This window comes from Chionomys nivalis, chromosome 24 (genome assembly GCF_950005125.1).
Source record: "Chionomys nivalis chromosome 24, mChiNiv1.1, whole genome shotgun sequence".
Lineage (NCBI taxonomy): Eukaryota > Metazoa > Chordata > Mammalia > Rodentia > Cricetidae > Chionomys > Chionomys nivalis.
In genome coordinates, this window is record NC_080109.1 from 4,841,728 (window position 1) to 4,856,908 (window position 15,181).

Consider the following 15,181-nt stretch of genomic DNA (forward strand, 5'->3'; position numbering starts at 1 on the left):
GTGCCTGGAATGGGAAAGCTCTGCTTTGAAATAGCCCATGTAATCCTTAGACCAACCACTGCTCGCTCCAGGCAGTTGTTGCTGCTGAAAATGAAGACAGGAGTAGAAGCTTATGAAACCAGCCCCTAGCTTCATCTCGTCATATAACTCACCACTAAACATTCTACAAAGCCAATGTCACTGTCATGTCCCATGTAATTCAATCAGTCTGGAATCACTATTAACACTACAGAAAAGAAGAGACAGCAAGACATCACTGCAAAGAGACATTAGGAAGAAAGGGAAGGCAGGGGAGGCTCAGCTGAAAGGCTTTCTCTTCCATGTATTCTGGACTGAGAGATACTTTTGTATGTCACAAATGATGGTAACTTAAGACTTCAAGATCTTCACTTCCTTAGACTCCAAGAGACCAGTGTGTCTACACATATGCACATGGGAGCACTCACGCACGGGTGTACACACACCCACACACAGACAAATGCTTCTACATATCCCCAAAATAGCCAAATTCTTTTATTTGATGATTCAATACATTTTAACTCAAATAGTCACCACATAACCTAGGCACAGTTTTAAACATTTTACAAGCAATGATAATGCTGATTTTCTTGTCAACTGATAGAGTACAGTAAGTGAACGCCTTAAATGATATACTTCTGTACATAAAAATATCCATGTATTCCCACAGGTGTATGGAGCAGAGTTTACAGGTAGTAAAAGCCTAGCATCACAATAAATAGGATGTGTCCATACAGCACAGCACAGCACAGCACTGACCCTGGCAGTGGTCGCTCTGTTTCAGGAAGGTGCCTCTGTGTTTCTCTGAGCTCCGCTCCTATTTCCCGCAAAAAGTGTTAGATTAGCCATGAGTCCATGTGTGTGTATACACATGTTCCATTTAATTTGCATCTCTAAGAGCAGAAGTGGGAATTGATAATAATTCGGGTGTTATCAAAATGTCCCTGCTACCTGTCAATTCTATTGACTTCCCCATTCCATTGTTTCAAATCCAGATGATTCTTCTGAACTCTAGCATCATACAGAAAGGAAATACATGTGTTTCTGTCAGAGCAACAAGATTATATATCCTCTTTGTTCCTCTGGCTATAACAATTCTGTTTAGAAAAAAATTTATCAAGCTAAAAATAATTGATCTATGTTGTCATAAAAAAGAATATTAAATACCTTTGGTAAAAATAGAAATATTTAACAAGATTAGAAAAGCCAACAGTTATAATGTCAAAAGGAGAATATAAAAATGTACACAATGAAACACATAGAGCACCTCAGAGGGAGGGAATGGGAAGGGCGCTCCTTCCTCCAAACCATGACTGAACTTCTCTTCTTCCAAACACTGAGAAGTTACCATGCGTGGAAAAGCCAGTCTTTTCTATCAGCACATTTAACTCATAGCAACATAGCTGCTATATCTAAAATGCGAGTTTGTAGAACATACACCATTCAGATTTGTATATGCAAACATGAGGGAAAATCCAAGTTTTTCTGCATTGTTCATGATCAACTGTGCGTTTCCACCATTTTCTTGTGTTGGCATCGCTTTCTCACTTGCCCATGTAAAGACAACTAAATTGTAGCACGCTGTCAGTGTCGAAAGAAATGCTGTCACTCCGGAGCTTGCTAGTGATCTCCAAACACTTCCACCCTTTGACTGTCCTCGAAAAAGCACTACTGTGTAACTGTTGACTCCTCCTGGTGCCTCTTCATGCCGAATACTATCCAGTCCTGCAGATGGAAGGCCGCTGAAGTAGACAACTGAGATTTTGGATGGAGACAATGAGTAAGATCTTTATCACAGCCAACGGTAGCATCTGACAGCCCTGTGGCAGATGCTGGTGGGGACGTGGGATGCTAGTGGGGGATCCAGGATGCCAGTGGGGAAGGGCGCTGCTGTGGAGGATGCAGCTACCCGCCCGTGTTTCCTTTGCACACACAGTCACACTCCTCATGATGCTCCAGGGCCACGTCAGTGAGGGACTTATGCAATCCCTTGACTCCAATTTTTGGTCTCAACTGAAGGACCTTTAAGGGAATAAATAGTCTTGTTTAAAAATCTTTTTTTCCATGTTTGACATCAAGAACATGTAACACTTCAAACAAAATGACACAAAACAAAACAAAATAAAACAAAACAAAGCATGACTCCTTGGAACCTAAAAAAGGCATGCTTTGGTGTCTCATAAAGAAGTTGCATACACAACTCCACCCTAGTCCCCAAGTCATCCACCACTGTCATTTCATTAAAGAAAGGGTGTGTTAAAGGCAAAATGTTCAAAGCAACCTGCACCCAGAATACAGAACAGCTTTCAAACTGAAAAACTCACTGTGTGCCTACTACCTCTAGATGCAATCCTACAAGAGACAATTTCACCTCGAATATTTTGAAACCACTAATGCACAATTTGTTTTTCTGTATTTTTTAGCTTTTTATTTTAATACATTTATTCACACACTGCACAAATATTCACACTTGATACAACACACTCAACCATGCATGGAAACTTGATCATCTCACAGCTGAGCCTGCCCAATTAGGCCACTCAGCAGTTCTCTTGGCTACACTTCAAATCCTCTGTAAACTTGAGGAGATGGATTAGATGTCCTTCATAGACATTGTGACCAGCCACAGCTAAGTTTCTGCAGCTGGATCTTACTGGGCATCTCTAAGGAGGCTCAGCGGTAACAATGATGCCCCTATTAAATGAACTTATTTACAGTTTAGAGTGTTCAGGTTTAAATTAAAAATATCCGCACCAAATTAAAAATGTGTCATTATAGCATGGTGACCAAAGGATCTAGCTGTGTATTCTATTAAACATATCTGAAGTATTGGGCACTCAATATTTCTTATAACAGAAACTATGAATTCTAAGAATTATGTTGCTTGGTTTCTGAGCAAAGACCAGAGCACACGATAACATAAAAGTTTCATTTTCTCTGCTTTCTGTGTATAACATAGATAACTCCATGAAGTGACCATGGAAATTCCCCATTCCTATAAGATGTCATTAAATCACAGAGACCCAAGTCTTCTGTTAGGCTGAAGACTTACAAAACTCTTAGAAAAGGGGAATACATAACTGTTGGAGCACACGATTCTATCAAAGTTTAATTAGCTCACATTCTTTGCATACTTACTGTGTGCCCGCTACCATAACAATGTGTTTATACACTTGAACTTGGGATAATCCAATGAGGTGATCTACAGTTATTACTTTTCTGTACACATGAGTGAATAGATTTAGGCACGCTGAGGAAAATAGTTATTTGCACCCAGGCCAAAAGATGAGTTATTAAAAGTAGAACAATAGATAACAAATGAAAGAATCCTCATACCATCCATTGACCGTCAGCTTATTTAGCAACTCGCTTTCCTGAGAGACAGACTTCAGGGTCTTACAGTAAGTGTCAGAATTGCAGAGCTCTGAGAACAATTTTCTCAGGCTATTGCTTTCCGTAATTCTGAAGCGGAAGTCAGTATGTTCGTATCCTTTCAACTGCAATAATGACTATTTAGATAATGGGATGATATTTTATGTCACTAATAACAATGTTTTAAAGCAGCTGGGGTGTCATGAATTATAAAATTGACAATGTTGATATTCCTTGTCATATTCTTGCTTCATGTTTGTTTTCTTTGTCTGGAATAAGTTTTTTAAAACTTATTAGGATCAGATAGCATCAGAATAGGCAGTATTATTATTCTCCTCCACCTCCACATGTTTCTCCATTCAGCAGTAAAAGAGCCACAGTCTCACGGGTGAGATTCCTCTATAGCATGGACAGTGGGACCAAGTTATATCTCTGCCTCCATCTTCCCGACTCTCCTAAGATATATCTTCTAAATATCTTCCAAAGGAGCAGAAGGTGCCCCTTCCAGTCCCTTTAAAGAACAGGATAAGAAATTCCAGAACAGAGAGAGGGTATTTAGGAATCAGAGGCAGGCAGATTGTCTACAGAGTCAGTCCCAGGGACTCCAAGAAGCATGTGCCACTGACCATTTACTTGAACTGGGAGCAGATATTTTGATGCTGGTTTGATGACATCTGGAAGCAGGTGGTGTGGGCACACATGTAGAAGAGGTAGAATGGCTCTAAATACAGTCCTACTGAAATTACTCGGTGCAGGGTTTAGACAGTACCTTCAAAAAGGGCTGGGCCATGACCAGATTTTATCGAGATTATGTATCTTGTCGGAAGAACAAGTTAATGGTAGATTTGAGTGTAACTAGGGTCACTTGTCTTTTGCAGCCTCCTGATTTCTCTTGAACTTTCGAAACCTTCAACGTAGTATTATTGAGAGCACGAAATTGGGCCAGAGGAAGTACAGTTTATGACACCATGTTATGTAGAATCAAGAGTTGAGGGTTTCAGTGATATCATAATGTACATAAAATTACTTTTAATACAATTAAAAATAATGGAATAGACTTATACAAAAGTCAAATCCGAGGGTCAAACTTAAGTACAGTGTGAAAAATTATATCAATTAAATCTAAACCAAAAAAGAGTATCTGGATACACACTCACACACACACACACACACTAGTAGAGATAGTAGGATATATTCAGGGTATTCTAGTATGAATGAGTCTTTCTGTGTCGCCCATGTTACCCTTGACTTCTAGACTCAGGTAGTCTTCCCTGCCCCTAAGTAGCTGGGACTGCAAGGGTGTGGAACTAACCCTGCCTCTAGTCATAAAAATTTTAATATGATGTATTCCAAAGCTTTATAGGGTAGTAGTTACTAATACTTCAGATTATGTTTTCATGAAGTAAAATATCGAAATTCATAAAACATGAAGCATGTTGTTTGAGGCAACAAGTATAAGATAAACATGACCCTAACTATGAATATGTTCTCACAATATTTATGGTATGGCATTGGATCATATGTAAAAACAGTTATCAAAGGTCTCATTGCTCAAAATTAGACAGTGAACTGTTTCTAAACTTGACTTTAAACTATTCTCTTTGAATAGTTTGAGAATAAATCATAGTTGAAAAGCTTCACTCTCCTTTTCCTCAGAAAAGATGCTATACAAGAAGTAAGGGTCTCGTATGATTGGGGCTGGGGTTTTAGCTCAATTAATGGGGTACTTGATAAACATACAGAAATTCTGAGCTTAAACCCAGTATCACAGATAGCAACAACAGCAACAAAAACTGATCAAAAACAAGAAAACAAACAAAAAGCCCAAAACATCCCTGGTCAGCGATGATCCAGCACTACACAATGTACTCTCTGAATTTTCAATGTCAGTGTCTTAAAATCAAAGACCCTGATCTTAAAGTGAAAATAGGAACACTTTTAGACCTGGCGCTTAGCTTTCCAGCGATGGGAGTGTGTCCTTCCCAAACACCAGTGTATCTTAGGTTCAGCCATTTGGTTGTAGGAAACAAAATATCCTATAGAAACCACGAAGAAAATGATGTACTTACCTCATGGTACTTTTTCGTAACTTTACGCGGAACACACTGACATTCATTGCAATTGTGGAGGCAGCAGGCACAATTCCCTCCACAGCGCTTAACCAGGAGACAGCCTGGCCAGAAGATGGTATCTGTCCTCTTCAGTTCTTCCCGAATGGACACGGAGAAGTTCCGAGGTGTGCAGCTGTAGAGTCTCACTTCCTCTTTCAGAAGGTTGAGGTTCACCACTAATGGGCATAGAAAAAAGCAAGGGGAAAAGTGACTCTCATGTTTCCAGCCTGCCTCCACTGCTCAAAGCTCTTCTTATAAAAAAGACCTGGTTATTCCATGAATGATAACTCTAACAATATCCCTTCTTATTTTAACTAGATTGTATGGCTCACCAGCTCACAAACTGTACTTTCTGTTTCATAGTCTACAAAGTTTCCTTATGATTTAGTGACCAATGAAGAGGTGGCATTGTGCCATATGAAGAAGAGAGCCAATGAAAGAGTTGGGAACTATAAATAGGAAACTTTATATAGAGAAAAGGGACTACAGCTTTTACCCTTAGTCAGAAAGCAGACAAAGGGAGCATTGCAGGGAAGAATAGCATAGAAGAGAGTATGAATGCTTTGATTAAAAGGCCAATGCAATTTTTTAAAAAATGACGGGCCCCTACAATGACATAATTTCTTCTGTCTCTGTGGCTATCAGGAGAACAAAATATAAGGAGAATGAGGAAAACATGTTTCTGAAGACAGCTGAATGGACAAGAAGTGAAAGAAACGATACGTTTGTCAGAGTAAGTGCAGTTGTTGGAAAGCTGATCTTCCATGTACTAGGGACCGGTGTCCTCTGACATGTAGAACAATTGGCTTCCTTCAGATTTCCGCTGCTCCCTTGCTGAAAGATGGAAGAGTGTCTGCTTTATAGCCATTGACTCTATTCTTTCTAGGAAGTTGTTTAACTACATTACCCTTTAATGTTTAAAAGTATATCTACTTGTGATTAAAATAGAAAAAATCCTTTCTTTGGATACACAGAGAAATTCCTCAGAGGACCATCGTTTTTAATCTACACGAATACTGCCTCAAGAAAGATATATCAAAACAATTTTTATAACTTACAATTGTTTGCTATGATCTTCTACATAGAAAGTAATTATATCATATATACTCTAATTTTGTTTCAGTTTCTGTCTTATAGTTTTGCCCATCTTTTTTTCTTACAAGTCTTCCGCATGTACTACAACTTAAATGTTTTGGACCCATCTATTTACTATTTATTCAGAGTTTTATTTATTTATTTATTTATTTATTTATTTATTTATTTATTTATATATTTTTGGTTTAGTAGTTAACTAAAATAAGGTTATAGGAAACATAAAGAATTGGGTTAAGTATTTTTTAAACTGATACCGGAAAGATTATAAAATAGAAATAGAAGTGTTTTTTTCCTCAGTGAAAAATGGTTTAAATAGTTAACAATCAATGTGAGAATCTCATTCTGAAAAATAACAGTAACAGTTTTTAATTGTTTTAACATGTGATGGTAAGGAAGAATTAGGCGCTTGTTTTCTTGACTTTTAACCTAATGCAGTTGGTTGAGGATGGCTATTAAATATTCTAAGGAATATATTAGATTGTGAATATTTAATTGTAAGTTATCACCACGTTCAACTGTTGGAGTGATCAAAAACCTTGGTCAAGTGTATGAGTGTCCAAAGCAATGGTAAGGAGCCCAATTCAAAAAAAAAATGTTTTTTTAATTTATTAAGAAATCATAGCTTTGAGTACTTAACAATTTCATCTGCAAAGGAACCCACGAAAGCAAAGATTTTAGAAAACTGAATGCAAACGAGTCAGTTGTTTCAGACTCCCTGTGAAGACCAATCAAGCATCACTAATAAAGTTAGTAGGATCGCTATGTTAACGAGGCCACTGATGCTGCTGCATTCCCCCTTGCTGAATGATTCAGGCATAGATACAACACCACTTGATTTTAAGGCTGTGTGAGATTTGATTTGCTTCTTTTCTCTAGAAAGCTGTGATATCTGGACTGGGAGGGGAAAGGCTTGTATACGTGGACAACGCAAAGACTCATTGCCACAATTTGTAAGGTCTATCCAAATCTTCTTCAGAATGTGAGTAAAGCCCCAGTTTTTAAAGGACCCCTGCCCACCACACGTACGTTAACACATGCTCTTTCACAAAGTTAGAAAGGGGACTGCATATGTTTGGCTTAAAATGTTTACTTAACCACAATAAAAGGCTAGGGTAGATTTCCCAAGTGTGCTCTTGTACCTGCTCCGATGTGAAAATTTAAACACACTTTCAAATCCACTTCCACTCATTTATCATGCTTGACTCACGAGTCAAAAGTCCCTTTGAAAGTACTGTTCAGCATGACTGAGAAAATGCCTTCTTCTTTCAGTTTTCTTTCTTTTTCTCTTTCTTTTCTGTAGCCACACAATATGAATGAAAACTCTGACTTAGAGCAAGGGCTCTAAAGAAAATAAGACAAAACACTCTAAGTTTTTCCAGAAAGGATCATACTGACAAAAATCCGGGCACATTTGACTTTGTGAGCTGCTCCTTCTCTTTCAGATATTCAATCCTGGGCTATCATATTACAGTAATGCAATCTCAGGGTGGTCTTTCTAAAACGAATGTGGTAACATTGTGATATGTTTATTCTGGGGAAAATCTATTTCAAGGTCTAATTAGACTCTTTTGAAAGTATTTCCCTGTCCCTTTGCAGAAAGACACTGGCAGGGAAGTTGACTTGTCATAAGATCTTAGTCCCTACTTGCGTTGTAGTGTGTAAAGTCCTAAAAGGATACATGACTTTTCTAACACTTACTGTCTGCTTGAAAACCTAATTTTATAGGCAAACTGCAGAGTTTCGACAGTGAAGGTGTTAAACGAATACGTGAAAGACCTGGATCAACACCAGATTCTTTGCAGTACAAGTTAGCATGTGGTCAGATCTATGAGCTGCAGGCAGGCATGGGGATCAAGGCTTAAAGTTTTAGGTTCAAAGGAAAGGTTTTAGGTTGGAATTCAGAAACACTTCTCCAAAACTCCATGCATGTTTAAAACCAGTTTCTCACTCCTGCTCCTTACGGGTGCACCTCACAACCTAATTTTATTGCTAAGAAAGGTGGAATTCATGGGATGTTCAGCTACTCCTGCAGATCTTCAGCTTCCTGTTTCTGCACGCAGAAAAGGGAAGTGCCTCTGTAATTTATTCATTGAGATCAGGTCTGATAAATACGCAGCAGCATTCAGCCTGTGAACAGGATTCAGCTGCCCATGCCCTTGAACATAATCACTTTCAAACACTTGTGAAAGAAAATCATGTCCGTCGGCATAGCGAAATACCAGGGCTGGGCAGGTTCAAGCGTGACCTGCTGAGATGAAAGCTCACGCTCAGGAAGCCTGCAAGGGCGGGAAGGAAAGGCAGGAATCAAGTTTCTCCTTATAGGCTTCAGGAGAAGATTGGTGCAATCTGCTACGGTGAACAGCCCAAAATGAACTAAGCACTGTTCCTTCCACGTAAATTCCTAACTGCCAGTCTAGTCTCTAAAGTAGTCCTGAGCTTCTGCTTCTGACAGACTGTGACAGACTTAATTTCCTTGTTTTTTCTCTCTATTGTGCTTTGTGTTAGCTCCAGCTCTTCCCATGTTCCCATTTGAACTAGCTAACTTCACTGAAAACTTGGTTAATAGAACTACTATTTTTTTTTTATAAATCGTGGGAGATTAGGTTTAATTATCAGAACTTTTGCTCTTAAAAGATAAGTCAGTTTGGCCAAAAGTGATGGTTTCAAAGAAAAATTCCCACCTTATGTTCCACTGCTGTGAATCTGGCCTTATCAACGTGAACAGTTATAATTTGCCCTACTCTGTAGAATTTTCTAGGTTTACAAAATGGATACATCTCTGACCCCAGGAATACACAGTAAAAATAACTTCTAAAAAACATCACCATTTTTTAACCCTAAACCTAATTTTTCATCTCTGATCTTTTCTCTTGAATCTCAAAATGTAGATTAGCAATGATTCTCATCAAACCGAAAGGAGTGCTCCATCAGAAAGATGTCTGATGAGATAAGAAGAGACTGGTGTTTTCAGCAGAAGTGTCTCTTGATTTTCCTCTTGTTTACATTCTCGTTTAATACATCCCGTGCTTAGTTGATATTAGGATGGGTTGCTTAAGCCTATCGCCAAAGGCATTTAAACTCTCCCTTTGGGAAACTGTGGCGAATGAATTTGAAAACCTCAGACACTAAGAGAATCAAATGAGGCTCTAACCTGAAGAGAAAGCTTACCTTTGGTTCTTTTCCCATAAAGAAAAGCTTTGCCCACCACCTGCCGTGGTGGCTTATACAGGCTGTCCAAGTCCATCTGCCACCGGTCAGGCTCTAGATACCGAATCAGCTCTTCCAAGGTACTGAAGGCCGTCACGGCATTATTGAGCAGGTCTAGCGACAAGGCTGAAGGATGGAACACTGAAGGACTTGTGGTTTCGGTGACTTGCTGAAAATAAAATAAATCTCTCGTTAACTCTCCTTCTCGGTGTATACATCAAGATTCTCAGCTGTAGCTGGAAGAACATGGAAAGCAAAAGAACTTCCAAGTCAGAGTAACCGTTTTGAAGCAGAGTCTAATGGTACATAGCTGTAATAGCACAATGCAGAAGAAGGCTGAGACAAGATCTAGGATTCATTGATGATATTTTATTTATTAACAAAAGGAGGAGCAAAGCAAAATGTAGCTGTTTTTCAGAACTTTATGTAGATGAACTTTGAGCAGTGGTCTGTAAGGAGTAAGACACTTCTATCTCCACAAACTAAGGTTGATGTGAAGATTGTAGACAATTAAAAGTGTGTGCACTATGGGTTAATTCATGGCTCCCCTGGAGCCCAGTACCAGGTATGGCTTATGGGTTTAAACATTCAAACAGACAAAAAGATGAAAGCTCTAAACATCTAAACACAGGTCTAAGACATATTCAGTCTTTAGAAGAGAAAAGCATGCTCTTCTCATTCCCATAACTAAAGAAAATCTTCAGTTCTCTGATTCAGAAAGCACAATGACTCCAAAAATATTAAAAATAAAACTTAACCTGCTCACCTGAAAATAAAATCATCTCAACTCTGAATGGTCAGCTTGAAAACTTTCCCTTGTGGTTTTAATTTTAAAAAATCAAATGTATGATTAAGGTAAAAGAGAAACACCAGGAAAATATCTTGGTGATCTAAGACAGTTACAAAGCCTATAACCAATGCCTCCTTTGGTAGTGGAGTCTCATAATTCCTTGACAATGAAGTGTATTCCCTCTTGGTTATCCTCCAGGATTTAATGATAAGACTCCTTGGCTGAAGACACGTTACGATTTAATCATGAATCATGGAGAAATGAAGCTGGTACTGACATGGACTTTTCCTCCCAACTGGTGGTGGGAGATGCTCTGCACATGACTGGGGCAAAATAGTCAATAGTCCTTCCCAGCTATGGACACAACGATGAGCGAGAACCATTGATCTGCCAAGTTATACACTGGTGCAGTAGCGGCACACGTGTTATGTGGGTAACCACTCTAACCACTCGGATTGGTTTTAAGCCCCATTCCGCAAAATGAATCCAATACCAGGTACCATTATTTGCCCAAGAACCTATGGCTAGACAAGTAGGCTAGACAAGAAGAAAATCTGCAGTTAATAATCTGCTAATAGAAATAACCTAGGCTCTAAATTACCATTTTTATCTTTACACACATAGATTAGTGTACCCCTCAACCCTCATCACTAAAGTTTTTTTTTGTTGTTGTTGTTTTATTGTTATAGATTGAGATTAATGCAGAGTGGTTAACATGTAAAGAATAAGAGACTATGGAGTGCTCAGCTCCAATTGGGACCACTATATCAGACGTCCTCCTCCCCAGACTCAGGGATCAGTGAAGAGGTGGCAGAAAGATTATAAAAGCCAGAGGCTCTGGGCATCTGCAGTGAGACACATTTGATAGACATGAGAAGGCTATTGCACACATGAACTCACAGTGGCTATGATTGCACTCACAAGGCCTACACAGGATCAAACCAGATCAGATGCCAGCATAGATGAGTGAGTTCCCATAAAGTTCCATCACTAGCTGAGTAACTGTTGGCAACTGATGGCTGTGAGAGGTGAATGGTTAGTTTCCTTAAGGGATGAAATACTAAAGTTGTTACTTATGCTCCAGAAGATGGTACTATAGTCATGCGCATGTAGACATCACTAGGGATTATCTCTCTCTCTTTGTCTGTGTGTATACACATTTATATAGCTATATCTATATCCAGCTATATCTATCTACCTATCTATATATTTACACACACACACACACACACACACACACACACATATATATATATATATATATATAGAGAGAGAGAGAGAGAGAGAGAGAGAGCGCACATGAAGTTAGGAGGGAAAAATAGGATAAATAGGAGAAGAATAAGAGAGGAGGGAGAGGAGGTGAATGTGTTTATCAAAACACATTCATGTATAAAACTCTCCAAAGTACCATTAATGATATCTCCACAGTTCAAACATAGACTCACAATGAAAACTCTTGTACATTGTATCAGCTTTTGTCTTATTTTCCACTTTTCACCTTCCTTAACTTAGAAAATGGCCTAGCAAGTAATGCAGGATAAAATCAGAAGAATTTAAAATATCTGGTAGAAGAGATGGCTTTGAGGTTTGTTGCCTGAGTTTTCTGTCCTGCCTGGTTCCCACAATCGTTAAGTCCCAAAGAAATCACACAGAGGTCTATATTAGTTATAAACTGATTGGCCCATTAGCTCAGGCTTCTTATTAACACCTATATTAGCGCATTATTCTTGTCTATGCTAGCCACGTGGCTTGGTACTTTATTCAGCGAGGCAGCCACATCTTGCTTCTTCTGTGGCTGGGTGAGGACTGCAGAATAAGCTTTCCTCTTCCCAGAATTCTCCTGTTCTCATTGACTCATCTCTACTTCCTGTCTGGTTGTCCCACCTACACTTTCTGCCTGGCTACTGGCTAATCAGCGTTTATTAAAATATAATTGACAGAATACAGAGCATTGTCCCACACCAGAGGTTAAGAGAATATACTGCTCTGACAGATTACCAAAGTTTGATTCCCAGTTCCCTCACTGGGTAGTTCACAACCTTCTAGAACTCCAGCTCCAGGGCATCTTCTTCCAGCCTCTGGAGACAACTGCACTCAGGTACCCATGTACACAAAGATAGAGCAGGGAACAATTCAAACACATCATTAAAAACTATAAAAATGAAAAAAACATTACAATCTAAACCTCTGAAGATCAGTTTGAGAAGTTGCCCTACCTGTTTTAAAATACTAGATTTGTCACACAGAATTAAGGCACAAGGCAGACACTGGGAGAATGCCTTAAATCATGATCATCAGTAGGATAGTATATAGAATATTTCAAAAGAGAAATTAATCAGATGGAAGAAATGAGCAAGCTGCAGAGAAAACATGGAATGATCTTTAAGTTTAGAAAATACAATAAGACCTGTTAATTCATGCAGAACAAAGTAAGGTCACCTTTGCATACTAAATGAGAGGAGATACTACTGCCCACATGTGGTTTAGAAAAAGATACGAATGTGTTTTTGATGGGGTAAGCAACCTGGAATTCCTGAACTGTGCCTAGAGGAGAGAGCACATGGGAGCACATTCAGAGCTGCAGCTAAGCTCAGTGGAGACCAAAGACTGGTGCATATCTTACCTCTATAATTAAAGTAAGTGCAAACACATCCATCACAATGTTACCTGGAACAGAGAAACAATGGGGGCAACCTACATACATAGAGGAGTATTCATGAGACCATTATAAATGAAAGCAGGAAACAAAATAAGTTGACAACTTCAGGAACAGAGAGGAAGTTTGAGTATTTTTATCACAAAGAGCAAGGTTCACTTTTTCGTTCAGTTTTTAACGCTAACTCAAGGTAAGATGTGCCATATCACAGTTCAAGTGAAAACGAGACATGAACAAATGCTCGGTTTTCTACAATGTGAACTCCATGTGTCAGGTGGAAGAGGTCATGTGAACAGTGATTTAAACTGTGTACCCCTGACTGCCCTGCCAGGTTGCCAGTTCTCCTTGCTGCCCTCAGGTCTGTTGGAATCCGTGTAGAGAAGCTGCAGTTAGAACCAAGGTTACAGTCAATAGCATCAAACACCGAAAACAGATCTATAGTATTGGATCTGCAAAATGAACACTTTGTGTGTTCAATGAAACCTCCATGACGAAGTCTCTCACAAAAAACACTGTAAGTGCAGCCTCTTGTCACATGTGTGTGATGTGTCAGCCTTTAAAGGGTTAAATTCAAACAGAGTAAGGGAAACACTACCCCTCCCTTGAAGACTCCCCAACCATACTAAAGTATGGAAAACCTAACTGTGTACTCTTCGGGTATAGCGAACAGTCTGTGGGCAGAACAGACTGAAGGCCTGCATCTTGTGAGTTCTGCTTCTTCTGCGCTGCTTAGGGGGATTTTCAGAATGGGCAGACAATGGAAAACAGAAGTTACAGAAAAAAAAAAAAAACATACCTTCTAATTTCTTTCCTATTGCAAAGGCCATTGTTCAGACCCGAATTTCAGACTTTTTCTTCTACATTTAGCACGGGGAAAATTCAAACAATATGTTTGATATTTAAAAGTATTTAAGGATCATCAAAATGGTTCTAAAATGGCTCTGGAGCTGATAAGGCACTCACAGACCAGTCTAAGGACTCAAGTTTGATAATCAGGTCTCACATACTGGAAAGAAAATAAAAAACTCCACAAATTATTCCTTGACCTCTACAGTATGTGTCTGCATGTATCCACCAGTAAATAAATATCTTTTACAATTTTAAACATTTATGATTGAGCTGCTAAATTTGAAACGTGTAAAAGACTGCTCAGACTTGATTTTTATCTTCTGCTTTTTATTTTCTTTGTCTAAAGATGGGGACCCATTGTGAGCCAGCAGATGGCTGTGTTCTGGAATGTCAACAAGTAAATGAACACCTTCACCTCAATAATCCAACACGTGGTTTTCAACTCTTCCTTTCAGGACAGTGGGGTCACCAATCTTATTATAATCCATCTACTGACTCATTTAGCAAACATTTATTTGTCAGAAGCCTACAGGGTTGGCACTGTGGACCAGAGGATAGAAGGTTTAGGCCTTAGGAAGCTTAGAATGAATATTCTTCTGTTTTCTCTCGCCAAAGAGAGTCAACTGGACCATTGGCTGCTGTGAATCAGGTACGTGACCGGACAAGCGTCACACAAATCCTGCTAGGTGCAGATCACCAAAAGTGAACTTGATATAAAAGAGTAGCTGTGGACCAAATTTATTTTTCTTCTTATTATTGAAAAGTATCTGGCAGCCCATGAGGTCAAACAAAGTGCTAGTCAAGCAGAGCCAGGCAGCAAGCCTGGCTAAGTAAATCTCCTCACAGCCTTTTCCAGTGAGACATTTGATAGCCAGTGTTTTAGCGCTCTGTGTTTATTGTGGCTACATCCAGTGTTTATGCTCCTATTATCATCTCTGCCTCTTCTTTCGAAAGAAGAAAAGCTGCCTCCCTGCTTGGAAAAGTACAATCTGAACTGCTCATGCACTCACAATAAATAGTTACTGCCTTCGAAAAGACTCTAGCTTCTTATTTCATTAGGGTCTGTGGGGTGAGTGCTATTTT

At 39.1% G+C, this 15,181-nt stretch overlaps 1 protein-coding gene across 1 annotated transcript in view; it reads right to left on the bottom strand.

The window, feature by feature from the left end:
• Window positions 1-498: 498 nt before the first annotated feature.
• The window catches only part of Pdgfc (platelet derived growth factor C), a 145,878-nt gene continuing 131,195 nt past the window's right edge, over window positions 499-15,181 (bottom strand). Inside the window, exons 4-6 of the mRNA XM_057756980.1 lie at window positions 9,765-9,972; window positions 5,460-5,677; window positions 499-2,040 (exon numbers count right to left, since the gene is read on the bottom strand). Coding sequence (XP_057612963.1) covers window positions 1,924-2,040; window positions 5,460-5,677; window positions 9,765-9,972 — 543 coding nt within the window. The 3' untranslated portion in view covers window positions 499-1,923. The remainder of the gene's footprint in view (window positions 2,041-5,459; window positions 5,678-9,764; window positions 9,973-15,181) is intronic.